A 26531-nucleotide genomic window follows, 5' to 3' on the forward strand; every position below is an offset into this window, starting at 1 on the left:
GTTTGCATTAGGTCTTAACTGATGAGTAGGAGTTTACCAGATGGGTAAGGCGAGAAAAAGCATCCTAGGCAGGAGAATAGTACAAAGTCACCAAAAGAAGTCTTAGCATGGGAGATGGTGAGTACTGCCCCATGCTCTGCGACCAAAACAGGATTCATGTGGAGGATGGCAGGAAACAAGGTTGGATGAGCAGGCCAAGGGTTCAGCCCAACAATTGTGCTCTAAAAATTGGGAAGGCTGTCCTATTGTCTAACCCCTATAGACAGCCTTGCAATGCCATGCTCAGAAATTAAGATTTTTTCATGTTGTCATAATAATAGGTAGAGCTAGCATCTTACGCGTGCTAAATGCTTCATATTGATTGCCTTGTTTCTTCATTGCAATAACCACACAAAGCAGGTACTATTGTCTTATTTTTCAGATAAATAAACTGAGGCTCAGGGATATTAAGTACCTTGCCTAAGGGACACAACTAGAAAGTAACAGAGATGAGCATCCAACCCAGGTCTGACTCCAGAGCCCAAATTCTTTCTATGCTTGCTATATCCTAGTAGGCACTGGGGAACTTTGGAAGAATTTTATGCAGGGAGTGATGGCTTGGACTGAGTTTAAGGAAAAGAATTTTGGCAGAGTGTGGAGGTCAGACTGGAGCAGAGTAAGCCTGGAGGCAGGGAAGCCAGTAAAGAAACCACTGCTGTGGTCCAGATGAAAGTTCCATATGGAGACCAATGGGGGCAAAGGCTCTCACTCATATATAGGGATGAAAGAGAGGGACTCCTAGAGCCTGAGTAATAATAATCATGAAGATATTATCAAGTGCCTACCCCATACTTCATCACATGAGCCATTTCCAATTCATACAATGCTATGGGGCAGATATTGTTAGCCCATTTTACAGAAGAGAAAGCTGAGGCTTAGAGAGGTTGATCAACTTCTCTGAAACACACAGCTGGGGTCTGCAGATCTGGAACTTGCCAGAAGCCCTAGTGTTCCCTCCCACCTCATTTCCAGAGATGGCTGGCCACCTATCAGAGGTCAGAGGTCTTCCCTCTTGACGTGGCTTAATATTCCCTGGTATACATAGGGACCTGGCCCCTATGGAGAATGTCAGTGAAAGTATGTCAAATAAGAGATCAAGCCTGCCCCAGATGCACCTGCCTTTGCCTCCCTTAGGGCTGGGTGAGTGACCTTGAGATGAGAGAAGTGAAAAAAGGGATGAGGTGGAGGGAGGGGAAGAGAGTGGAGAGGGTTAAGCTCTGGAGCTGTGAGGGGAGAACCAGTGAAACTTGAATTTTCATCCTGATTAGCCACTGTTGTTCATCTGCAAAATGGGATAATAATATCTACTCCCCAAGATAATTGTAAAGATTAAATAAAATAACGTGTATAAACCTGCACTGCCCAGTTGGAAGCCTCTAGCCACATATTGCTATTTAAATTTAAATTAATGAACATTAAATAAAGTTTAAAATTCATTTATTCAGCCACACTTAGCCATATTTCAAACGCTTAATAACCTCATATTGGCTAGTCACTACCATATTGAACAGAACAGAAATAGAACATTTCCATCATGGCAGAACGTTGTCTAAAGCACTGGACCCAGGGCCTGGCCCATGTTGTGGGCACAGTCAGTGGATGCCATTCTTGGAGGACTCAGGTGGTGAGACTGATTATTCTTCCAACAGCCTGCCAAAGACCATCCATCTGACATTCTCCAGGGTTGAATCTGAAAACTAAGAGTCGGGAAGAGTCAGGGCCAGGTCAGGCACAAGGATAGAAGGAAGAGAGACAAGTCTACAGGCTAAGAAGTTGGTTTAAGGATTGCCCAGGAGGTGGAGGTGAGTGGAATGTGTATCTTGGGCAGGAAAGAAAAGAAGACCAAGAGAAAAAGGGGAGAAGAGAGGGAAATCCAGGCACCTATGAGCTGGAACCCACAATGGGTCTTCATTGCCTGCCCCAAGAGAATGGATGCCAATTTTAAGATCCTTGCTCTCAATACCTTTATTTTCAAGTTCATTCATTCATTTATTCATGCAACATTTGTTTATTGAGCAACTATGTACCTGGTCCTGCCTAGGTGCTGGGAGTGCTACTATGAAGTCCCCACCCACAGGGAGCTTCTGTATGCATGTAGGGTGAGGAAACAAGACAATGAACATAATAAATGTTTAATATACATAGTATATTAGATGATGATATGTACTAAAGAGAAAAATTGAGTAAGGAGAGGGAAAGGAGGTACAGTTTTGGATGGGGTAGCCAGGAAACACTTCTTAGAGAAAGTGATGTTTTATTTTGGTTGCCCAGAGGCTGAGGTGTTTGGGGGAAAATGAGTGAATGCTAATGGGCTTGGGGTGGTCAAAATGTTATTTTGGGGGTGGTGAAAATGTTAAAAATGGATTGTCGTGATGGTCACACAACTCTTACGAATATACTAAGAAACATTGAATTGTATACTTTAAATAAATCAATTTTAACTTAATAAAGCTGTTATTTTAAAAAAAATCTCTTTGGCTGCTGCACCAAAAACAGACTGAAGGCACCATGGGCAGAAGCTATGGTCATCCCGAAGAGAGGATGGCTTGGACTAAGGGGGTCACAGTGGGGTGATGAGAAGTGCCCAGATTCTGGATTTATTTTGAAGGCAGAGCAGACATATTTGCTTACTTACTTATTTAATTAACTTATTTATTTTAGATTCACTTTTAAATCAGGTGTGGGATGTAAAAGAGCATTGTCAAGGATGACTCCAGAGTTTTGGGATCAGGAAACCAGAAGAGATGAGGAAGTGGAATCCTTGAAACTGAGAGGGACTAGCCTGAGGGCACCGATCACCAAGGGCAGCACCAGGACTCTGAATGGAGACCATATTATCAATTAGGTTCTAAGGCCCTTTTAATTTGATTTTTAACCCTGCCATATTGCAGAACTTCTCTAGCATCCGTTCTCTCAGCCAGCCTTCTGAGAGCTGCAAAGACTGATTGGGACAGACCTGACTCATTTAAGGTGCTGGGAGAACATTTGTTCTGTCTCTTTCCCCTTCTTTCTTGACCTTCCCTGAGACAGCTCAGAGCTGGGAGCCCAGAATAGAATGAGGAGGGGAAATATTGCAGACCTTAGGCCCCAGAGGGAGTGCTGGCCTGGGGTCTGGGCATTGCTCTCAGCTGTCTGATTCCTGCAGTGGGGAGAGAAGAGGGGAAACATACTCATCTCTCTGAGGCTGAACCGTGGGCAGCCTGAGTCCTGTGCCTCCATTTTCTCTGGGGGCAGGAGAGCTGGTGCCTACACATCTGAGTTTGGCAGAGGATGATCTCTGAGCCAGTTCTCCCCAAGCCAATGGGAGATCCTAGGAAGCCTTTAATTACTGCCTCAGAGTGGATGCTAGGTTAATGTGATGATTCAAAAGGTGTATGTTTCAATTACACTTAACAAAAAGATTTATAGTCAAGTAAAATATAATTAGGATGCTGCCAGCAGACAAGCCTCCAGAGAAGAAGAAAGAGAGATGAGACAGACCCCTAATGGGGCAGGTTGCCAGGACCTGCTCACGCTCCCTACCCACCTTCAAGGATGTCAAAGCATCAATGATGCCATTCAAACACATTGACTAAGAACCGACTCCATCCTGGGCTCAGAGTTTTCTATGGGAGCGGAACAAAAACTATATGGTCTCTGCCCTCAGAGAGCCTACAGACCAACAGGAGAGGCAGGCAAATAACAAGTCAACATTTCAGTAAAATGCTGCAAAGGAAATAACAGAAGGCTGAACCAGAGAATAACCAAGGACTTGCTTTGGATAAATACATCAGAAAAGGTTTCTTGGGGTGGGGTGGGGGTGGACAGACTGAGGCATGAAAGATGAAATGGAGCCAGCCAAGAAAAGAGTGGGAGGGAGGTGGGGGGAGTGGTTGGGCCAAGAAGGCAGCCCAGTTCCTAGCATGGGAACATTATCTTAGTTTTTGCAGAGTGGAAAGAGAGGCAGAGGCAGAAGACGACCCCTAAGAGGGAGACAGGGATCAGATCCAACTGGTAAGGACTTTGGATTTTATTCTCTGTGCTGGGGAAGCCACTGGAGAGTTTTAAGCCAGAGAGTGAAGGTCCAGCTTGTGTTTTTAAAAGATTACCTTACTTGCTGTGGGAGAATACATCAAAGCAGAGACCCAGGCGAGAGGGGATGTGACCTGGATTAAGGAGCATCATTGAGGAAGGAGAGATGAGGCTGAACTTGAGGCATATATTAGAGCAAGGATCAGTGGGTTCTTGGTGAGAAACTATACATAGAGTGAGGTTGGGAGAACTCAAGGATGACCCCCATGTTTCTGGCTTGAGCAACTAACTGGATGCTGCCATTTTATTGAAATGAGGAAGCCCAGATAAGAAATAGGTGGAAAGACATGTAGATAAAGAGTTCTGACTAAGAACGGAGACCCTCTAAGGGCTTCCCTGGCCCTATAGAGTGGAAGTTCAGATGCTGCACCCCAAGGGGGTTCCCTGTCACCATCTTACTCTGTTGCTTCCCAGCTTGTCCTTCAACTTTTTTGCACATCTAACTTTCATTCCTCCTGCTGCACCTGGGAGTCATTGGAGAGAGAATTCTGTTATTCTCATCTCCCTTTGCCTAAATTCCTGAAATTCTACCATGAAATTCATACTACACTCATATTCATTGAGTGCCCACTATGGGTGGGTTCAGACACTGCTGGAAGTTTGGCTACATTATTTCATCTAATCCTGCTAACCACTTTTTTCATAGTATTAATATAACAATAATAATAGTGGCTACTCAATGACAACTATCTTAAGCTAAACCCTGTGCATGAATTGTCCTATCTAAATCTCCTGAGAAACAACCTATCCAGGAACACACAGCCAGTTAGTATTGAAATTGGGATGAGAAATCCCAGTTTGTTTCCAGTACACCGGACTTGGGGGGGTTATGAGAACTGGGGGGTGATGGAAGGGAGGAGTCATTTGGAGGACTTTCTCCTGCCCCTCATGCTTTCTTTTCCAGATGAAGCACAGAGACGGCATCATTCTCTCAGACATCCCTGGGTGCAGAGGGCAGGCACCCTGGATGACAAGCCCAGGACCTGCTCTGTGCTGGGGAAATCTGCCTGTTCATTGTCACTGGAGCAACCAGGCACTTAGAGTGGTTGCTGGTATCATAGAACAGAGATGCCCACCCATGTAATGAGAGGTCCTGCTCTGTGTCACAAAGAGGTTATTCTAGCACACTCATCCTCTGAGAATAGCTATAGGTGTTTGTTTAAACAAATATGTATTAAATATGTATATTTGTTCAGGAACTGGTGTGCAGAGGGCCAGGTGATTTGCACACGTGTGCAAGCCAAAACAGGCCTGTCTTCTGTGCATTTCCCTCCGGATGTGTATCTGTGAAGTGATGGTTATCTGGCTGTCTGGGCCCTCACAAAGGCAAGTACCTTTCTTCATTCATGTGCCGGTGGATGGAGTTCACGCAGGATAAAAGGGCCTGGCCCCAGAGTTGAGTTCTGAGCTCAGCTCCCCATCTCTTCTTGCCTGTCTCCAGTTCCCTGCATCCCCCCTACCTCCCCTCATGCTGGGCAGAATGCCCTCAGCCTGTGCCGGCTGGCACACATGCCACATGGTTCCTGGCGCGTGTCTGGGCAAGGATGACACCCCCAGGTCCGGCTGGGATACCAAGCCACCCGCTGCCTCCCCCACCTCCAGAACAGAGTGTCCCCTTTCTCAGCCAGGGACAAGGGGAGCAGGCGGGGACACAGCACAGATAAAAACACACAGATGCACCCGGAGACACCCACAGGCATGTGCCCTAGAGGCACAGACAGAGGCGTTCACATAGGCCTGGGTACACGTACACACACACACACACACACACACACACACCCTGGGTACACACACACACATATTCGTGGGCAGTCACCACTTTCGCAGATCCCAGCAGAAGTAAACCTGTCCGGTTCCTGCCCTGCCAGCTATGAAAACGCATCTGGTGTCTCTGTCCGTGGTACTGAAACCAAACCCTCCTTTTTACAAAAGGATGAGATAGGGAAGAGACCAGGGGGAGGGGAGACCTGGGATGGGTGGTGGACAAAAAAGGAATGGAGAAGTGAGAAGAGAAGGGAGGTAGAAATTCACAGATAAAGAAGAGAGAAGGTTGAGAGGATACCAGAGGAAACAAGGAACATCCAAACACTGGGACTAGAAGAGGAAGGTGAGGAGGAAAGGTGATTCAGCCCCCCTTTCTGCCAAAGTTCAGGCTCAGGCTCAGGCTCAGGCTCAGGCTCAGGCTCAGGCTCAAGGACTTACCAATCTTTGCCCTTCAGGGCCAAGAATGGGAAGAGTTTGGAAGGGTCTGATGGCAGGTGAAGGACCCTGGACACACCTCTGGTGTCCCTTTCTGGGTGCAGCGTTGCCCTGGAGGACCTTCAAATAATAGGGAAAGAAGACAAACATCACAAAATCCCTACAATGACCCTGCAAATAGCTCCCCACCTGATTCCTTATCCCAGTTTGCGTTGGGCAAGTGGACAGCAATGTTGATCTGGATTTGTTCTGGGGATTGCAGGGATTTAATGACTGCTTAATGTTTATCCACAAGATTGGATTATCTGTTCCTATCTTCCTCTTGAGATAAGATTTTCCTCTGGTGGAATTGCCTAGTAGGGATGGCTCTCTCCCAGCAGCCCCCTTGTTGTGAAATCTATGGGATATGAAGTAGCCTGCTTTCCTGGGGTGGTGGAGGGGGTGTACGATTTTCACGAACCAAAGGGCTGATCACATAACTAGGCAACAGAGGATAAGGAGAGAAAAAATAGGAAAGAGGAGAATGAGGTTCTTGAGAAGGTTCATGAAAGGATGAAAAGAAAGAAAGGGAAGAGGAAAGAGAGTAAAGGGGAAGGATTGGGATGCAGAGGTCAGAAGTGAGAGAGGGCATGAGTGACCCAGACAGATTCTGGTGTCCAGGGAAAGGGCAGGGGAAGTATGCCAGGTGGAGCAAATTGCTCCCCCCTGAGCTTTCCAGCGGCCCAGATTAGACTGGAAGTCCAACTTGGTCCTGCAGCTGTTCACAGTGGCATTCTCCACCCAGAACTTTGGGCAGAGAGAACTCATGGGCCAAGATTAGGGATGTGAGGAGCAACTGCCCTAGAAAAGAAGGTGGGGTCAGATGCAATCAAGTCGGCATGTGTGGTCTCCTCATGGGTGGAACTGGGAGAGTCCGTGCCTTCTTGGGGACGTTCCCACCTATTTGCATGTGTATATTGGCAGGAAGAGAAAGCCATGTGTGGGTGTTCACTAGAAAGTGGGCTGACTGAGGGTGAAGAGCAGGCAGAGAAAGAAGAAAGGCAGGAGAGGAGTAAGTGAAAAAGAAAGGATATCAGTCCTAAAAACAATTTGGACCTCTTAATTATTCCCTTTTGCTTCCTGTTAAGAGAGAAGAACCCAGGCCTAGGATATAAGTTGGTTATATGTTTCCCATGTCGTTGTCTGCAGTACAGGCATAATGAGAGTCCCAGTCTGACAGGATCAGCTCAGGTATAATGCTTAAGACAGTTACTGATACGTAACAAGCTCCAAATATATGTTAGCTTCCATTGTTATTGTTGTTATATCTTGGTCTTGCACTGGGATTAGCTGGGAAATTTTTCTTCATGTTGAACTAGACCTTCTTGCTACAGCTTCAGGTCCAACCTGTAGGTCTCCCTTTGGGCACCACGGAGGACTGTGATTTCCCTGCTCTTCAAATTTCCCAGCTCTTCCCAACTCCTGGAGGGAGCCAGTAGGTTTTTTGGAGTACAGAGGAGAAAGCCAACAGTAAGGAAAGTGACAGGGTCTAGGGAACCGGGTACCTCCTCCAAGGGCTGTCAAGAATGTTTTACTGGATTCCTGAAAAGCCTGGATCCTGGACCTATATCAGTGCCCCCCTGCACAGATTGAAGCCTCAGCACTCCATCATACTCAGTGTTGGTGCCCCAGAGCCCCACTCAAGATTGTATGGATGAAGACGTGTGGGTCATTTTTTCCAGACTGCTCTTCCAACCTCAATCCCTTTCCCTTTTTTCTATCTACCCTTTTGCTCCTTGTCCCTTTCTTCTCAGGAATTTAGTTGGGAGGAAAGGAATTCCGTTAGAGAGATGGGGGTTTCCCCATCCTGCACAGGCAAAGCTGATGGTCCCATTCTAGAGGTCAAGGAAGCATGTGGGGGTTGGCGCAGGGAGGTATGAGGGGTGGCAGGGCTGCCCCCATGTCATCCCATTCCCCCCAGCTCCTGTCTCATCACTGTCACCATTCAATCATAGCAGATGGGCTGCAGCTGTGAGCGCCAGCCCGGCATACAGGCTGGTCCGTGCCACTTGGGAGAGAAGGAAGAGAAAGGGAGGGAGGGAAGGAGGAGGCATGGAGGCAGGAGGGAGAGAGGAAAGGGAAGAAGAGGAGGAGGAGGGAAAGGAAGAGAGTGGAGGGCGAGAGGCTTGAAGAGAAAGGAGACTTGGTACCTTTTATGTCTCTCTCTTCCCAGCAGGAGAGCAGAGGCCAGGGCTGGGCTCACAAGCTGGGCAGCGCCAGGCAAGATGGGCATATGCCCTTGATTACTACCAGGACCGCAGGCCAAGCCTCCGCAGCCACCACGGCCTCATAAATCAGTTTTTAAGTAGCAACCACATGGACATTCCCCAGCTGAGAGGCCAGGCCTCTGTCGGCACAGCTAGGGCAGCACTGCTGGAGAGGCAGGTGCCAGGCCAGGGCACAGAAAAGAGAGGTGGCCATCAAGGCTTGGTGGGAAGTGGGATTGGTGCTTGTTCAGGTAAAACTTGGGAATAGGGGTTCCCCCCAATAGGGAGTAGGTAAGAAGATGACAGGTGGCTGGCAGTGGGTCCCAGGCCCCTGTGGAGGCTCTTAGACTCTGTCCTGGACTCCCCTGGAGAAGCTGTTTACAGATGAGGGAGGATGGGGCTGCTCCTGGGGCTCCCTCTTCAGGTTCCCCACCCATGAAGAGCAGAGTCTGTGTGAGTGTGAGGGCAGTGTGTGGGCTTGTACACTTGAGTATCTGAATGCCGCTCACAGCTCCCGATTGTAGGAAGGTATCTCTCCAATATCTAGCCCAGACCCAGCACAGAACAAGCATCCTGTAAAATTGCTTGAATGACTAAGTGATTGTGAAGGGGGCCAGTTAGTTATATGTGTTACAGGAAGGGGAGCATTAATACCTGAGTGTGTATGAGGGCCAAGTTTGTGTGTATGTGCATATGTGGGTTGCTCCTGAGAATCTATTCTGAAAGACCCCACAGCCTCCCTTTTGGGATCTCTGTCCTACCCTCACCTCTCCCGGAGTCCTGACTGTGCTCTTCTGAGGACCCGCCGGTAGGACAGCAGCTCCAGCACTCCACACACTCTGACCCCTTGCTCAGTGCCCCCTCCTCTTCCCTGCGCAAGCTGGCGTTGGGAGCTGGGGGTAGGGGCATGGGGGTGGGGGTGTGAGAGTCCCACTCCTGCAAAGGTGGGCAGAGCGGGCAGAGTGGGGGCACTCAGCGTTCCTGCGCCGCGTGTCTCCTCCCTGGGTGAACATATGTCCCGGAATTTTAGATGTGCACCCCGCCCCTCCTCGCAGTAACCACCCCCCCTCCCGGCCCCCCAGCCGGCTCTGGCGGTGGCGTAGCGCCCTCCTCCTCCCCAACCGCCGAGCGCAGAACCAGCTGATGGGTCAGGGAGCGCGCCGGAGGCCGGGCCCAGCAGGCCGGGAGGCCCAATCCCGGAGGCTCCCGGCGCTTAGAGAACCGGGTCGGCGCTGCCCCCGCTTCCGGCCTTGTCTCCTTCCGTCCCCTCCTCCTCATCTCAGACCTCTCTCCTTTCTGTCTGTCCGCCGTCTCCGGTCTCTCTGTCCCTCTCGGTCTCCGCCCCACCCCTACAACCCAACCCGCCAACCGCGTCTATGCAAACCCTCCACGCAGACCCTCACACTTTGCGACCGAAACTCTTCCTGGCAACTTGGCGGAATTCTTCCCTCCAGAGACCCCCTTCCCTGCATTCCGTGGGCCACCCCACCCCCACTGGCCGCCTGCCTGCCCTCAGCAGAAACGCGGAGTGAATCCGGAAAACGTGGAGGGAGGCGAGAGGGGAGCAGGAGCCGAAGCGGGGAAGCCGAGGACACTGGGGCGACCCGGGCTGGGAGACACCCAAATTTTCTAATCACTGATAATTAATGAACAATCCAATTCCGTGGACCCCCAACTCGGGGAAGGGGGCGGGACCCGCTGAGGTCAGGAGGGAGCCTTGGCAGGTCTTGGCAGCCCGGGTGGTGCCAGGCACCCTCCCCCGCCCTCCCCCAACCCGCCAGCATTCCGAGGTAACAGGCATTTGTTACCCAGCTCGTGCCAGGAGCGATTGGCAGGTTCGAGTAGGCATAGTCATTCCGCACACAGATGTCCCTGCGTTCACTCTTCTGATATGAATTCTGTCAGCTCCGAGTCTGAGGGAGATGAGCAGACAGCCACACAGACAGAGTTACAGATAGACACAGACACACACACAGCAATTGTCTGGAGGACACAGAACTCCACGGATATTTTCCTTCTCTGAAAAAAAAATTAATGAAAGAAAAATATGCAAGGCTCCCACAAACTGGGGGGACACATCTAAACTGCCGAAAGTGGCCCGCCTGCCCTCCATTCTTCCCTGGTTGCCTGCCCAGACTCTTCAGTCTCTCCCAGACCTCCACAATATCACCCCTGAACTTCAAATTTGAGTCGTTGCAACCAGAACCAGGAAGTGTGGGAGGTCTGCTCCCTCACCCAGGACCCAGCATTCCCAAATCCCTGCAAATTCTCGAGGGTCATCAAAGTGTCATCAAAGGGTCCCGTGTTCTAGAATCTCAGAAATCCGAAATCCCAGAACTCTCGCCCCTGAGTAAGTTGTGCCCAGTGCCCAATCCTTGTATCATCCACTCCATTAGAGAGGGGAAGTGGGTGCTGACAGTTCCCCAGAATGGAGGGCCCCACATGCCTGGTCCTCCCTGGCTGCCCGCCCTAGTCTTGGAAACCACCCCAAAAAATACAGCCTGCCCTTGGAATTTGCATTGTGGAAAGGTCAAGCACCCTGACTCCTGACACCTTCTGGTGTTCCCTCGCCGCTCCATTTCCCACCCATCCTGACCCTTTACACCTGACCTGGCCATCCTGCCTCTGCCCGCCCCAGCAGCTGAGGGAGAGAGCTGGTTGGTCACCGTGATCAGGCTGGGCATGAAGAACCGCTGGGGTTTGGTCCTCTCCGGGCAGCCCACGCTGGTGGAAGAAGAAGGGGCGGGCAAAGGGGGCAAAGAACCTAGACCTCATCGGAGGAGAGGGGCACAGAGGGGTTTGGGTTGTGGTTCGCTGGGTCGTGTTTTTTAAATCTTTATTTTTTTTTAAATAAGGAAAAGCCCCCATCCTGTGTCATCATTTTTATGGGATCTGCAATTCTGGCAAAAATCTGTCTTTAATTTAGCTGTCCATATAAAAATCCTCACTGTATAATAATGAACAGATGCCATGGAATTTAAGCTGGAGCCTCGGCTCCTCCCCGCCTTCCCCCCGCGCCTGGCACCGGGCACCGGGCACCGGCTGAGTGGCACAGACTGGCACCAACGCGCGAGTGAAGGGTGGGCAGGGGGCGACCTGGGCTTAGCGCCAGGGCTCTGGGGCAGTAAAGGGGGTGTCCAGGCGCCGGGCTGGGCCAAGCGGGAGCTTTTTCATGGCAGCACCAAGGGAAAAGTGTCTGAGGGATTTTTCTGTCTTTTTCTACAAAATGAAGAGTAGTTAAGGATTTTGGTTTGCTTTTTCTTAGGTGCTTTGTGATTCTTAAGTTTTTTAAGAGCACTGCCCTCCCCTCAATATAAATTCGATATTTTAACCAAGTTGTTTTTAACCCTCCCCTTGGCGGCACCCGGCCTCGGCCTCAGAGCCCAGCCGAGCGCGAGTTCGCAGCAAGCGGGATCCGTTCCGCATCCGGCCGGCCCATAGCCTCCGCGGTATCCCGGAGTCTCCGGGGGCTACTGGGCAGCTCCCGCGGGTCAGGAGTACCTTGTTATCCTCCAGGAGTAAGGCCTGATGTAGCATCAGATTGGGGAGCCGGAGATATTAAGGCAAGAGAGAAAACCCCACTTGCCCCACACCAATTCTCTTGCTTTTCCCGAGAGGAAGGAAAAAACTATGCGAGTGCGTGTCTCTTACGGCCTCCGCCTACGATCGAGAAAGCGGGCATCGGCTGGAAGTTGAGGGGTTGGTTCGGAACCCCCACCCCCATCCCTCGCCTTTAATGCGACTCGGGCGAGAACAGATGTCCCAGGCCGGGCGGACTGCCCAGACCCCGCCCAGCTGTGCCCTTGGCGAAGACTTGGCTGAGGGTAGGAACTGGCACGCGGGTCCCCAAACGGGCTTAGGGGCTTCCTTGGTCCCAGCGAGACCTGACCTCGCAGCCTTGGCCTCCTGGCCAGCGCGGCCTCTGGCGGGAGGCAGAAGGGCCCCGCAAAGACCCGTTCCTAATTCAATTAATTCCGAAAAGAGGAATAAGACAGACAGAGGTGGAAGGAAGCTGAGAGAAAGGTTCAGATAAACGAACACCAGGCACGCATTCCCTGCATGGAACCCTGCAGCCCCAGTCTGCCCGGGAAGACCGCGTTGCGCTCCTGCGCTGGAGAAGCCAGGCGAGTTGGCGGCGCCCGAGCCACACCCATGTTCACATCTCGGCATCATCTCCACCTAGCGCAGTGACCCAGCTCCGGTGGCACAGCCAGCGTCTCAGGGTTCCCTTGTCCTCTCCCCTCCTAGTACCCCAGCTTCCTCTCCCGGCACTAGGGGGCTGAGGTTCCTCCGCCCCTGGCTTCTCTCCCCAGAAACCAGTCGCCGTCTTGCCTATGAGCCCAGCCTTCCTCTCCACATGCCCGTGCTGGTACTCCCCTGCTGGGCACTCCTATCCCAGTATTTCAGGATGGAGACCGTTTCAGAGAGCAGACCAGCCCCCCAAGTGTCTGTGCCCTTTCTTAACACTTCCACCCAGGAAAACTGTCCAGAATTTTTAAAGATGCAGGACGGCAAGGCAGAGGCCTCTTCAGGATTTGGAAGAGGAGCTGGGTTTCAAGGTTTCTCTTAGTTCTCACCTCCTCCCTGGGCTTGTGGCCAGTGCCTGAGCACCCCACCCCTAAAGAAAGAAAAGGGATAGTGTATTGGGCTGTGAGCTGGGAAGCCTGTTGTGACAGCAGAGGTCTGTCTTGCCCTCCCACATCCTGCAAAAAGAAGCTTTCTCTCATAGAAGCAGCCTAGGTGTGGAGTCCTGGCCTGACCCCTGTTGTCACATGGGGAGCTAGGAGTGGAGGCTGAGGTCAAGGCTGGTCAGACCTGACCCTTGCTGTCTCTCCCCACCTTCCTTGAAACCTAAACTCTGGCATCTAGAACTCTCCCTCAGTCTCAATGTCCCCTCAAATCAACAAAGTCTTCAGAGGAGTAGGCAACTTTGTGTAAAGACTCTGGGGAAGAGGAGAAAGCAAAGGTTGCCAAAGAAGGAAGGAAATATCTGACCTCTGTAGGAGATCCTTGCATCCACAGGCTTGTGGACTTGCCCATAAAATGGAAAAAGAGAGAAGCAAGCATAGTCTAACGGAGTCTAAGGAGTGTCAGGGCTTCCCTGTCACTGATGCCCATGGGTTTCCATTTCCCTTGATTGTATTCTGTGGTTTATTGGGCTGCCCCTCTAGGCCACAGAATCAGAGCTGGAGGTTCACTAGAGGTTCATTGGGGGTCAGGGGCTCACTGTCCAGATCATGGCTGGAATGGGGTTAAACGGAGGGGGAGAAGCAGCAAGGCTTTTCCTCCTTTTCCCCTTAATGGACAGATGGCATGGACTCAAAAACATCTCTAATTCCCTGTCACTTCCAGACACTGGACATCAAATGGGGGCCAGAAAATGAAGAGGAAGATACGCTCCTGATTGATCTGGGCTCCAGCCTTCAGGTTTGGCAGCCCAGGGTGTGAGCTGAGCCGGCTGGTGCAAGCTTGGAGATCCCATGCTCAGGCTAGGGCAAGAAAGGCGTCCTCTCTGTGACTTCTACCCTTGCCCCCTCTCTCCCACTGCTCTGGCTTCTTTTTGCCTTCTCCCCCCTCACACCTCCTTCTGTTCCTGGAGCTTCTTTATGTGTGTGTGGAAGCAGGAGAGCCAGCAGGAGAAAAGACCTGTGAGGGGGAGTTTGAGGTTGCGTGTCCAAGCACATCTTCTTCTCCTGCTCATCTTGCCATCTCACCAGGGAAGATCAGTGTTGAGGAGGAGGGCGATGGGAGGCTAGAGCACAGCCAGAGTGCAGGGAGTGTGGGGGAAGGGTTAGGAATTGGGGAAAATGTAGAAGCTGAGATTGTCAAGAAGCAGAAGTGCTTGGGATACAAGCCCCCAGAAGGGGCCCAAGTGCCTCCACCTGCCCAAGGTAGCCACAGAGGCAGTGGTCCAAGGGTTGTCAGCATCCCTCAAAAAGAGGCTGGAATCCAGCTTCAAAAACAGAATAGAGTCACATGGAGTAGCCAGAAGAACTAAACGTAGGAGTCTGTGGTCTGGCCAGTGAAGTCACATGGAGGGGTCCTTTGCTTCTGGCCCCAAGCTACTTGGATGCTGCCCAGCCTGAGACTTCAGAATGAGTTCTGGGAAACCAGCTGAATGAGAGAGAAGCCCAATTAACCTTGCTCCCAGGACAGGATAAGACTCAGGCTTTGGGATGGGTGCTCGGATCCTTTCCCTCCAGCTTCTCCTGCCTGGCCTTGCCCCATGCCGTGAGCAGACCAGACTCCTTAAAATTTGGGTCCAGAATACATGCCTTGCCCCACACTCTATGCAAGAAGTAGGGGAGAAGGAAGGTGAGTCAAGTCGTTTTCCAAGAAGACGGATGACTCAGAGGTTTTTAAGATCCCCTTACATCACCAATAGGGGAGAATCCTGGGGACGAGGGACCCAGTTCTTAATCTCACTCTAGAGATGCGATCCCATGAGAATTCCAGAGAAGGATGTGAAATTTTTTAACAATTCCAGTGAAATTCTTTGAAAATTGAGGGACAATTCTGCCCAGAATTCCCGCAGGGAGTCGGGAAGGGTTTGACACAGTGCCGCTCTCTGGGGCCAGGCACAGGCGGCCTCCCTCGGTGGTGGGAAGGCACTAGGGGAGACGACAGTCAGCACCGGGGATCGGACAGCTCCTGGCCCCGACCTTAGTCTGCAAGCAGCAGTCCTCGGGTGTAGGAGGGAGGACATCTTCTCCACTGGTGAGACGGAGAGGGTTTGAGGGTGATCATTTAAGGGAGCTGCCGAGCTGAAAATATATAGTCTTCAGACAGTATAATCCAATCCACCTTTTGAGTTTAGGGCTTCCTTCTTCCACAACCTTTCCCTTTCCCATTTTTGTAGGGGCAATCTCATTTGGGGGCCTTGGATCCAGTCTTTAAAAGCCCTAGCATGCCTGACTTCAAGCCTCAATTCCAACAGTGCAATCCCTACTTAGTGCAAAGCCCTAAAACAAGCAACAGTGTTTTTGAAAATTTTTTTAAGTAAGCAGCACCAGAAACAGCCTGTACTCTTAAGTGTGTTCAGGCTTTGGGATCGAGGTCTTTGGGACTTAGACCCCTCTCCAAATATTCCAGGGATCCAGGGTGTCTGAGTTAGGGGGGTCCTTTTAGAGAAGCCAGTTAAGAGATGCCTCTGCCTCTGGGGCTTGCAGAAAGAATTGCAAAGCTACCTAGTCTGAGATGGGGAAGCGACTTGGGCAGAAGCCTCTGCAGTGCCTTCTTCTGCTTCCCTAGGTTGAGGGCTTCCCTCACTCTGGAGCCGCACCAGGCAGGAAGGAGGCAGTCTAGGTGTGGACCGCAGGGGTTCTGCTGCCCTGTCAGAGGAAGCTTATGGCTAGGTCAAACTCCATTCCACCCAGTGGGTTGCCTAGACTCAGGCCCCCTCACGGAGCTCTGGGGTGTTCCTCCAACCTCATCACCACGCCTACAAATTTCAACATTCCTGAACCTAAAAATGGCTGATTCCCTGCGTCCACTGAAACACAAATTTAATATTAAAAAGACTTCCTCCATTAATACACCATCTTCATGACCTTATAATTTTTTTAATTAAAAAAGATCCCTGTCCGCCTCAAAGGGCTCTCTTGATCTCTACACACGTTTTTTGCAACAGTGGACAGAAGGATGTAAAATGACGGGCTACTCCCAACTGGGTCATTTTTCAGTGATGAAAAGATATTTTATTTTCAAAGGAGGTGTGTGTTCATGTTTGGGAACTGAAGGAGTGTAAGGCGATTAGTTCAATGCTTTGTGTTGGGGGCGTGTGTGAATCTGTGTAAGGCCTGGGAGGGGCATCGAGTGTCGCTGTTTCAGGGCCCAGTGGGTGGGTGTAGGGTTTGAAGGGTGGGAATCCCATCCAGGTATGTCCGGGGGTCCCTCCACCTGGCCTCTGCACAGTCGCTTGACTATGTCTCCATCACCAGGAGCCCCAACTCACTCCCCATAATGAAACGAGGCCACCGTGAGAAATCGGTCCGGCTTTGCATCTCATTTACATAAATATTTATTAATCGTCATTAAACTGAACAGAAACACGCAATGCACTTCGGGTGTCCGACGGGAGTTTCATCTTCGCTACAAGAGGAAGGTAAAAATTGCGTGTGAGTGTGTGGGTGTGTCGCCTGTGGGTTTGCATTTTTACATGGTGTATTTGGATGCCTGATCTCCTACCTCCGGGGGGATAGGTTCACCTTTCACCCCCTTTTTGGGAAACCTCCAGAAAGAGCCTTCAGCCCTCTCTCTGCCTACCGGCCAGCCAGAGCCAACAGGACGCCTCGGACAATAACCCCCTCTCCAGCCACCGGAAATCGCTGAGTGTCGAGCGCCCTACGAGGCACAGTCTGGCAGGGGCGGAGCTGCCCTCAGGTCTGGGTCTCCACCCTCACCCCGGGAAAGGATAGGGTGCCTGGGGTGGGGGGTGGAGCGGCGAGGCCTCCTCCCTCGGCCTCCGGACGCCCACGCCGGGCCTGCGTGTGCTTGCAGTGTGGTGTGCGTGTGTGTGTGTCTCTCATGCAAACCCTCCCTCCCCAAACCGACCCCCCCAACAGTTTGCCATTCCATACAAATTTGGAAACAGGTTTTTAAAAAACAGCATGACGCACAACGGGGACGGGGCGGGGGAGGGCAGTGGCACTGGGGCCCCAAATCTCCGAGTCACTGATTGTTAGAACCTGGGGAGGGGAGGGGCGGCGCCAGCCCCCACTTCACCAAAGTGCACAGATCCGCGCTTGGGCGGCGCGGCCCGCGGGCCGGGAGGGGCATCCCGGGGCCGGGCCGGGCCGCTAGGCTCAGTCAGAACCTCCTTGCATAGATATTTGTGTCTTTTTATTATTGGTAGTAGTATTTTTTGCCTTTTATTGCTTCTAAAAGTTCTTACTGCGATTTCTCTCCGATCCGGACTCTGCGTTCGGCCTCCGTCGCCTCTTAGCTTTTTTTTTTTTTTTTGTATGTTTGTTTGTTTGTTTAAAAAAAGGAAAAGGGGAAAACGGATTCTAGTTACAAATTGTCTTGGCCTCTCTCTTTCCTCTCAATCCACATTCCCTCCCGCCAAAATTAATACCACAAAACGCTGAGACTAGGGGTTGGGGTGAGGGGGTTCCAGGTCAAGGCTCAGGTGCCCTGACTTCTGCCCTCTTCTAGAAAGAGGGGTGCCCGGATCCCTTCTGCCTCGGCAGCTTGGTGTCTGTTTTAATCATAAATAATCATAAATAATAATAATAATAAATAATAATAATGAGAAAACAGTATCCCACAGCTCAGCTGTCCCCTCACGAACGCCTTTGGGCCTGCAGTGGGCAAGGGGAAGAGGAAACCTAAGTGTAGGGATTAGGAATGGGGGGGTCTCCAGGGAGTGCCCCAAAAGGGGTCCCTGGAGAACTACTCCCTGGGAAAGAGGAGAAGGGAACCCCGTGGGGAGAGAAAAGGCGAGTCCCCTGGGGAAAGCGAGGCCCCTGGGACGGGCCACCCGCAGGTAAGAGCGCTGCCCAGGAGAGCGGCAGCACTGGCGGCCCGCTCCCCGCGCCCTCTCACCGGGGTCGGTGGGGGTGCCCTTGCGCTGTGGGGGCTGGAGGCAGGGGTGCGGGCAAAGGCAAAAGAAAAAGAAAGGGGCAGGCGCGAGGTCTCAATTATGGAAAAACGCATTTAGCTCCTCGTACATGGGGCCCCGGTCGTGGTGAAGGTGCATATCGTAAGACAAGAGATTCTCCGAGTGGACGCCCCCGCGCACAGCCGACGAGCCGAAGACCAGCCCATGGCCCGTGGGCCGCGAGCCGGGTAGCGCCGAGTAGTGCATAGAGTAATGGTAGCTCTTCTCGTGGTCGGGCGACGAGTCCTGCTTGAGCGAGAAGTTGCCATTGAGACAGAGCGGGGGGCTGAGCGGGCCCTCATACTCGGAGCTGTTGTAGTCCGGGCTCGCGCCGCCGCCGCCCGCCGCCGCATACAGCGTCTCGTAGGCGGCGCAGTAGCCGTGGGTCCGCAGGGCGTGCGCCGCGCCGCCGCCCAGGCCGCCCGCCGCCTGGCACTGTGCTCCCGCCAGGCGCGAGCACGGGTACGGGTAGGGGTGCATGGCGAACGGGCCGCCCGAACCGTGGAAGCGACCCGTGCCGTCGGCGCCTTGCTCCGTGAGGAAGTTGCGCGAGTTGAGCTGCAGACAGCCGGCCACCAGATTGGTGGTGGGCTGCGACAGACCCTTACACAGCGTCTGCACGTAGGACACCAGGTCGGGCCGTTTGCCCGAGCGCAGGATCTCTGAGAGCGCCCAGATATAGTTCTTGGCTAAGCGCAGCGTCTCGATCTTGGACAGCTTCTGTGTCTTGGAGTAGCAGGGCACCACCTTCCGCAGGTTGTCCAGCGCAGCGTTCAGGTCGTGCATGCGGTTGCGCTCCCGCGCGTTCGCCTTCTGCCGCCGCAGCTTGGAGCGCTCCAGGCGCGCCTTGGTCATTTTGCGCTTCTTGGGCCCGCGCTTCTTGGGCCTTTCGCCTTCTGCCTCGTCCAGCCCTTCCTCCTCCTCCTCCTCCTCCTCTTCCTCGCCCCCCAGCTCGCCTTCCTCCTTGACCTCGGCCAGCGCGGCCTCCTGCACCTCGTCTGCACGGAGAGCGACTGGCTTGGCGGCCCGGGCGGGCCCAGGAGCCCCGGGCCCCGGCGGAGGCGGAGGCGGCGGCGGCACGTCGCCCTTGTCGCTCCTCGGCTCTTCGTCGTCGCCGTCGCCCCAGCTGGCGAACTTGGGCACGTCCGAGAGGAGACCGGGCTCGCTGAATAGGCGGGTCAGCATGGTGCCTGAGGGCGCCCCGCAGGCGGGAAGGGGAGACAGAAAGCAAAGAGTGAGGGGCGCTCTCGGGTCACGCCGGCCCCGGTAACCCGCCTCCACCTCCGAGCCCGGGGCCAGCTCCTGCCCAGGGGGCCCTGGATGCCCACTCCTCCGCCTGCCCCGCCCGGAGGCAGCCCAACCCTGCCCCGGCTGCCGGCCGGGGCCCTGGGCCCAGGCCCTTTGCCCGCGCTGGGCCCCGGCTCCGCCCCCGCCTGCCCGAGGGGCGGCTGCCCGCGCTCAGGTCTTCGGGGTCAGGGCGGGCACGGAGCAGGGGCTGCGGGAACAGACCTTCGCCTGGGGAGGGGCGCTCTCGGCCCGGAAGCCTGGCCTCTCCCGGCGGGCGCCGGTGGGGACAGCTGCCCCGCTCGGCGGCTCTGGCGGCCCGGGCCCCTCGGCCGGGCTCCCCCACCCCTCCGGTGGCTCTCACCCCCACTCTCCCTAATCCAATTTGCAACTTGGCCGCGCGCCGCCCTCGGCAGGGCCCCCACCCCCGCAGCCCCAGTTCCAGAGGCGGGAGGATCGTCTCCCCCAGCCGCGGCTTCCCCGGCTCCCGGAGCCGGCTCCGCGCGGCGAGGACTGGGGAGCCGGGGCGTGGGGAGGCGACAGAGGGACGAGCCGCTACCGGCTTCCCTGCGGTCAGGGACCCCTTTCACCCCTTCAAACTGCCTCCCTCCCACACGGCTCTTCAGATCTCGTTGTATTTCGGGATGGTTGGGGAAAAAATTCAAATTTGTTTGTTTGCTTCTCTCATTTTTTTGGAGGTGGGGAAAGGTCGCAGGTTCCTCCGGGACAACCACGGGGGGTCCCATCTCAGCATCCTCACGCACCACCCCGCCCATGATCTTGCTGTTGCCCCCAAGCCCATCGCAAGCAAAGACGCCTCCCTTCGTAGCCCCCTGAGCTGCAGCCCCTAGGGGAGAGGGAACCTGGGGCGCCTCCGATGCCCGCCCCACGGGGGGGGCATCATCCCAGGAAGGGGGGATTTGGGGACCGTCCTGTCGGCCGAAGTAGCTGCCCACCCCCCAGCCGCCAGGGCAGATATAGAGATCTAGCTCCCTTTCGGACAACTTACCTCGGAGAGGAGTCAAGGGGAGAGGGGAGGGGAAGGGGGGGAGGGGGGCAAGAGAGAGAGGGGGGAGAAGAGGAATCTTCTCGCTTATTTCATTGTTCCCCCATCTTCTGGGAGCGGGGGCAGCGGCTCCTCAAGGCGGCGGGCGCCGGCGTCTTCAGAGCGCCATGCGAACCGTGGAGCGAGTGTGGCATCTCTACCAGGCGGGGTACCAGCCTCTATGCCAGGCCATATGGGCTTGGCACGTCACGGGCAGCAGCTATCACATGAGAGACGGTGATTGGCATGCGTCTGCATTGGGGGAGAGCCGGCTCCCCCGGGACCCGCCGCCATCTGTCACTCTCTACTCCAAAAAAAAAAAAAATTAAATAAATAAAGGAAATAAATAAATATCTCTGTCGCCCTCCCCTCCCCACCCAACGCAGGGAAAGCAGGGATTGAGAGGGAGGTGCGTGGAATTGCCCCCCTCAGCCATAGAGTCCCCCCACATGGGAACAATGGGGTGGCAAGGCTGAAAAGTAGACGTTTGTGGTGGCCCCCAATTCTATGCTCCCTTCAGGGTCCTGCTGTCCATTTCTTTCCTTGCAGGCTCCCAGAGGTGGGTCAGGGACCAGGCCATCAGGTCTGGAGAAGGGACCTCTTATGTTTGCCCCCTCTCCCCAGGAGGATCACCTCGGCCACAAAGGGGTGGCTGAGGCCCCCTCCCAGGGTGGGCACCGGGGCGTCCCTGGCCCAAGCCCCATAGGTAATGTTGGCACCATGCCATCTCTCATCCCTGTCTGCCCCTCCCCCCCCTCACGCACACACAACATATGTGGCTGAACGAAATGCAAACCAAGGGAAAGACAGAGAAAAGGAAAGATTTGCCTGGATGTCTGTGCCTCTGCATGGGCGTGTGTGTCTGTGGGGACATGTGTATGTATCTGAGGAGTCAGCTGATGGGAGAGATTTCCTTGGGTGTTGGGGCCATATGTATGTTGGAGGAACCCCTGGGATGAGCCTCTGCACTCACCATTGGGGGTCTGGGAGAAGGTCTCCACTGAATTCTTAACCCAGATACCTTACTTCTCCCCACCAAAAGCAGCCCCACGCCACCCTGCTAAGTAAGTGGTTTTCTCTCCTGGCCTCTGACTTGCTTATCTGAGAGAGGAGGAGGAGGCTGGGCTGGGCATTGCTTAAAGTTCCCGGACAAGACTCAAGTATTCTCCTCCCTCTACAAAAAATACTGAAAACACTGAAGCCAACTCCAGCAGACCTGAGAGTGACCAAGGGGAGTGGGTCAGACAGTTGTCTTGATGAGGAAGGTAGGAAATCGCTGTTTTATCTTCCAGCTCACCTTTCAACCCTCTCACTGGGCCAGATACAGATGCAAATGGCACAGGTTGAGGGAGGTCGTTTGAGACACACACAAACACTCACACACACACACATACACCTGTTCCTTACCGTGTGGTGCAGAAAATAGATATACACCCCTACTCGGTTAGATGTGTGTGTGTAAGCAGGGTAATCACAACCAGGTGTAGAGACACCCTTACCCACACTCTGATTCAAGCATTTGTGTGTTTCAGATTTACTTTTCCTGTTCCTCCCCATCCTCCAGCTTATGTATGCACAGACAGTTCCAGTTACACCTTAAGCACACACACTTTGATGTCAACATGTACCAAGGACTGTGGTGGTGCAAAGAGAAGCAGGATGGGGGCTTCACCCTCAACCTGTGCAGACACAGTTTTCTCCCTGTAGAAGCCTCCAGAGGGGGTAAGGTCAGACACTAGGCTGATAAGACATTCATCTGATGCTTGGAAGAATGAATGAGGTTCTAAATAGAGGCACACACAATGGCTAAGAAAGTCTTGAAGAAGGGGGCCTGGTGCTGGCAGAGGCCCTCAGAGATAGCTGACCAGGCACTGAGAGGAGCCTCAGGGCAAAGAATCCCCAGCCCTCCTTTTACACAAGCCTATAGAGGGAACTGACTTGCCTAGGAACATACAAATGGAGAGAAGAACTGGGCCTGGGACCCAGGAATTTGACCACCAGCCCAGGGATCCTTCTACAACCCCACAATCTGCCTCAGTGATCTCCAAGGATGAGAAACCAATGGTAATTTTTTTTCCATTCATGGATCCTGGGTCTGGAATGGTAGAATCCCACCTATGGTGGATAGTTTGGGGCATTCTGGGTATGGCAGGGGGAGGCCAAAGAAAAGCCTCAGGTGGGGCAGACTCAGGGATACTGGCTGGCCCTTATCCAAGTTTGGACACAGCCTCAAAGGCTTTACTGAGGGTGGTGTCTTCAATCTTGACATGTGGCCTTTCTCACAGAGCTCCCCCAGCCTAATGGTATTTTCATTCTTTGCACACACTTTGGACTCTGATTCCTGGCCAGTCGCACTTACCTGCTTTAAAGAATACCAAATGCCTTGAGTGAGTTGCATAATGTCTCTCAGTCTTGATCTCCCCATCTGTAAAATGGGGATGATTATGCTACACCTCCCAGAGCTGCTGTTAGGTCTAAATGGAATAATACATGCGCTGAGATCAGCAAAGGGCCAGCAACATAGTGAGCCTTCAGTAAAAGCCAGCTCTTATTTTTATTAAAGAAAAATTGAATTCAATTTTTCAGCATTGTTGAACTGCAACATGTCTTACAATATTCATTTTTTGCACACACACACACACACACACATTCAAAATGCTTCATGTATATAGGAACTGTGTTGCTTTTGAATAAATGGGTAAGTGAATGAATGTTTGTTGGGGGAGAAAGTTACCTCTCTCTCTCTCACAATGAGGGCTGGGCTAAGTTGCCGGGGGGCTCACCGGTCCCTTCCAGCTCCGCTTTCTGCTCCAGGCAGGAGGCAGAACCTTGCTCAGGGTAGGAAAGCCCTTGGAGGTCCTTCCATCCCTCCTCCGTCTCCTGCCAGGAACGGCCTCAGCTCTGTGGGTCTGAGAAGTGGGGTGTTGGCGCACACCCGGGGGTATGGGGAACTTCAACACTCTCAGTCTGTTTCCTGCCCCTGTCTTTGCTTCCTTCAGAAAATGGAACAAGTTTTTCTCACTCAACACATTTCAACATTTTTTTAGAAGATACAATAAAAAACTGGAAAATTGGAACAGAGGGAGGTGTGGGATGGGCCCACCTCAGACATGGGCTTGAAAGAGGTCCACACACAGGTCCGTGTACCCACGAACGACATCCCGGGACCTACGCGCTCCTCTCTGTACACCCAGAGAGGCAGAGACGCAGCGACGGAGAGACAGAAAGAGCCAGAAATGGAAGGAAGGAGACGCAAGGAGAAGGACACCCAGAGATGCCATCTGTTCCTCCCCCTGGCATAGGGGGAAGGGAGTTGGTGAGGGGCCTAGTCCCCTCCGGGTCTCTGAGAGGGAAAGGGGAATGGCGGGCACCCCAGCCAGGGCTGGGAGCCTCCCGCTTCTGCCGCCCACCCCCACGGAGGGCGCCAGAGCTGAGGGTCTGAGGTTCCCATGGAGACACAGCCCTATCCCCAGGGAGGCCACAGTCTGGGCGCCTAAAATGGCTGCTCAGAGGGGCGGCGGCCATTTTGTGCAGACAGGTCGGCGGGGGCAGGGGTGAGGCGGGGCGGGGGGCAGGCGGGAGGGAGCGGCGGGTCATTCCTAAGCAGTCTGGGGGAATCTGGCCCAGGGGACGCGGGGGGGGGGGATGTTCTGTAAAACTGCTCTCATTTCACCCCCTGCTCCACCAAAATAAATAAGGACACACGGAAATCCGTAAAGGCTCCACCCGCTCTGCCCCCCTGAAGGACACCTCGCCGGCCGCCACCACCGCCGTGCCCCAGATAAGATTGGTGGGGGGCAAGTGTGCCAGAAGAGGAGACTTGACTTCCCACCAAAAGGCCCAGCCGTGGGGAGCAGGTGGAGGGAAACCCAGGTGTCCATTCCCTGGCCGCGGCCATGTACACCCAGCTCCTGGGGCCCCCCGGGCCGAGGTCGGCAGGCAGGTGAAGGAGGAGCAGGTGAGGAAGGGCGGCCAGTTCCCGCCCCCAGCCCGACTGAGGGGCAGGGCGGGGCTTTGGAGCCCCCCGAGGGCCGGTGCTGCCGGCGGTCGCCGCGCCGTGGCGGGAGGGGGAGGGGCAGGCTGGCGCTGCCCAGACGGCGCCGGTTCAGCAGCTCCCGGGGCTGAAGCGTAGGCGCACCTGCCACCCCTGCCCCAGCCCCTGCCCCACCTCGGGTCCAAAAGGACGCTGGGGGAGGGGGACCTGCCGCTCTCCCTGGCTCTGGGGTGGGCACCTGCCCCGTGCCCCCTCCCCCGCCCGCCGCAGTGAGCTGGGGAGCGGCGGGCACGCCAGATGGCGTGGCTGAGAATGCGGCGACGTTGCCGGGAGGTGAGGGCTGGCACGGGTGATATGCGGCTGCGTGCCTTGTGGAGCCACGGGGGAGGGGGAGGGGAGGACCACTGAGGTGTAGCCCCCCCTCCTCCATGCTGACCTCCTGTCCTGACCTCCAGCTCACTACCAGGATTCTCCTCCACCTCTCTTGCCAGCGCCCTGGGCTCCCACTCTGGGCCTAGACCCCACCCAAAGATAGGTGGACACATGTTCCTGGGGTCAGGCATGATGCTGGGAGGCCTGGGTCAGACCCCTACGGCTCCCCTCCACCCCCCCCGCCCCTGCCCCCAACACGGACAAAGGGTGATGGAGGAGACCCAGCAAAACCAGCAAAGCCAGCCCCCTCGCCCCCTCAGGATTGGTCCCTTACTCGGTAGAGTGACCTTTGCCCCACAACCTTTGACTCCTGGTTTCTAAGCCCCATTTTTCTGATAAGAGCTCCTTCCTTTATGGGCACTTGTCCCTGAGTCTCCCTTTCATCAAACTCATCTTCATTCCTCACCAAGATGGTTCCTGGATGGACACCACCTCCTGGGAGACTTCCCTGAACTCCCCAGGCAGAGCAGCTTTACTTACCACCCTCCCTTAGAAGGATCCGTTTACCCATCTGTCTCCCTGACTTGACCAGGGTGGCTACTTGTTTTATATCTCCATAGCCCAGTGCTTCCTGCAGATTGTACTGGAGTTGGCTTCCAGTAAATGCTTGTTGCATTAATGCCTGGTTGACTTAGAGGATTTGGGGTACTGGAGCCTTTCTCAGGAGAATCTCCTAAAGCAGTAAGGCCCAGGGTCCCCAGACTCCTCCTCCTGCCTTTTACGCAAATTTCAGTCTGGGGATGTGGACTTGGGATAAGGGGGTCACAGATTCCTCCCAAAGTGGCCCTCAGAGTGGGCTTAGGGTGTGGAGGCTGAGCCTGGGAGTGCTTGACCCCCATTCCTGGGGCACCAAGCTCTGGTTCTGAGGCCCCACACTGCCTTCCCACCAGGCTGGCTTTCATCCCCTGCTTGGGACCCACACCTCTCCTTCCTACCCCACCCCACTCCTGCTCTGCATGGGGTAAATGCAAGGCTCTGAGTGGAGGGGAGATGAGTTCCAGGGACAAGGCTGAGTCCTGCTCCTGCTGCCTTTTCTTCTTTGCTGATGCTATTCCCCAAAGCCACCCCCAATGTCTCAGAACCTTTCTGTCTATGGTCCGAGCCCAGGCCATTCTCCTCTGGGAAATCCTGACATCCCATAGGATCTTGGCTGCCCATCCTGTCTGAAAGCCAGATCTGAAAGTGGTTCCCCCTACTTAGGCACCTTCAGTGGCCCCCCAATCACTCTGAGGGTCAGGCTGTGCTTCTTAGGGACACCCAGAACTGACTGCTGCCCGACTGTCCCTTGACACTTGTCTGTGCCTTGAACCCTGCCCCTCAGCAGCTTGCCATGTGCCTATGGGTCTTTGCCTAGGCTGTACCCTCTGCCTGGAGCACCCTACTCCTTTAAGTGTAAACCTTTAAGTGTAAACATCACTTCCTCCAGGAAGTGTCTTTGGGTTAGATGTCCCTCCCCAGGCTTCTCTAATGCCTTCTACACACCTCTACCTAGACACAGGCCATGACCTTTGCCTCATGGGTCTCTGCCACCTGACAGCATCTTCCTTGAAGGCAGGAACTGTGCCCAGAGCCTGACACACAGAATATCCTTGATAAGTGGTTGTGGCACCCAAAGCCTGT

General features: G+C 54.0%; 1 protein-coding gene across 1 annotated transcript; it reads right to left on the bottom strand.

Moving 5' to 3' along the window:
- Positions 1-17781: 17781 nt before the first annotated feature.
- NEUROD2 (neuronal differentiation 2) lies at positions 17782-20779 on the bottom strand. Its single transcript, XM_036930547.2, has 2 exons — positions 20450-20779; positions 17782-19346 (listed from the first exon to the last, which is right to left on the bottom strand). Exon 2 carries the CDS (start codon positions 19339-19341, stop codon positions 18193-18195), a length of 1149 nt encoding a protein of 382 aa, XP_036786442.1. The 5' UTR covers positions 19342-19346; positions 20450-20779; the 3' UTR covers positions 17782-18192.
- Between the last annotated feature and the right edge of the window lie 5752 nt (positions 20780-26531).

Source organism: Manis pentadactyla, chromosome 4, assembly GCF_030020395.1.
Source record: "Manis pentadactyla isolate mManPen7 chromosome 4, mManPen7.hap1, whole genome shotgun sequence".
In the NCBI taxonomy this organism is placed as follows: Eukaryota; Metazoa; Chordata; class Mammalia; order Pholidota; family Manidae; genus Manis; species Manis pentadactyla.

What these genes read in the sequence shown, in the direction of transcription:
- NEUROD2 (XM_036930547.2), bottom strand. Translation starts at nt 19,341, where the DNA reads ATGCTGACCCGCCTATTCAGCGAGCCCGGTCTCCTCTCGGACGTGCCC.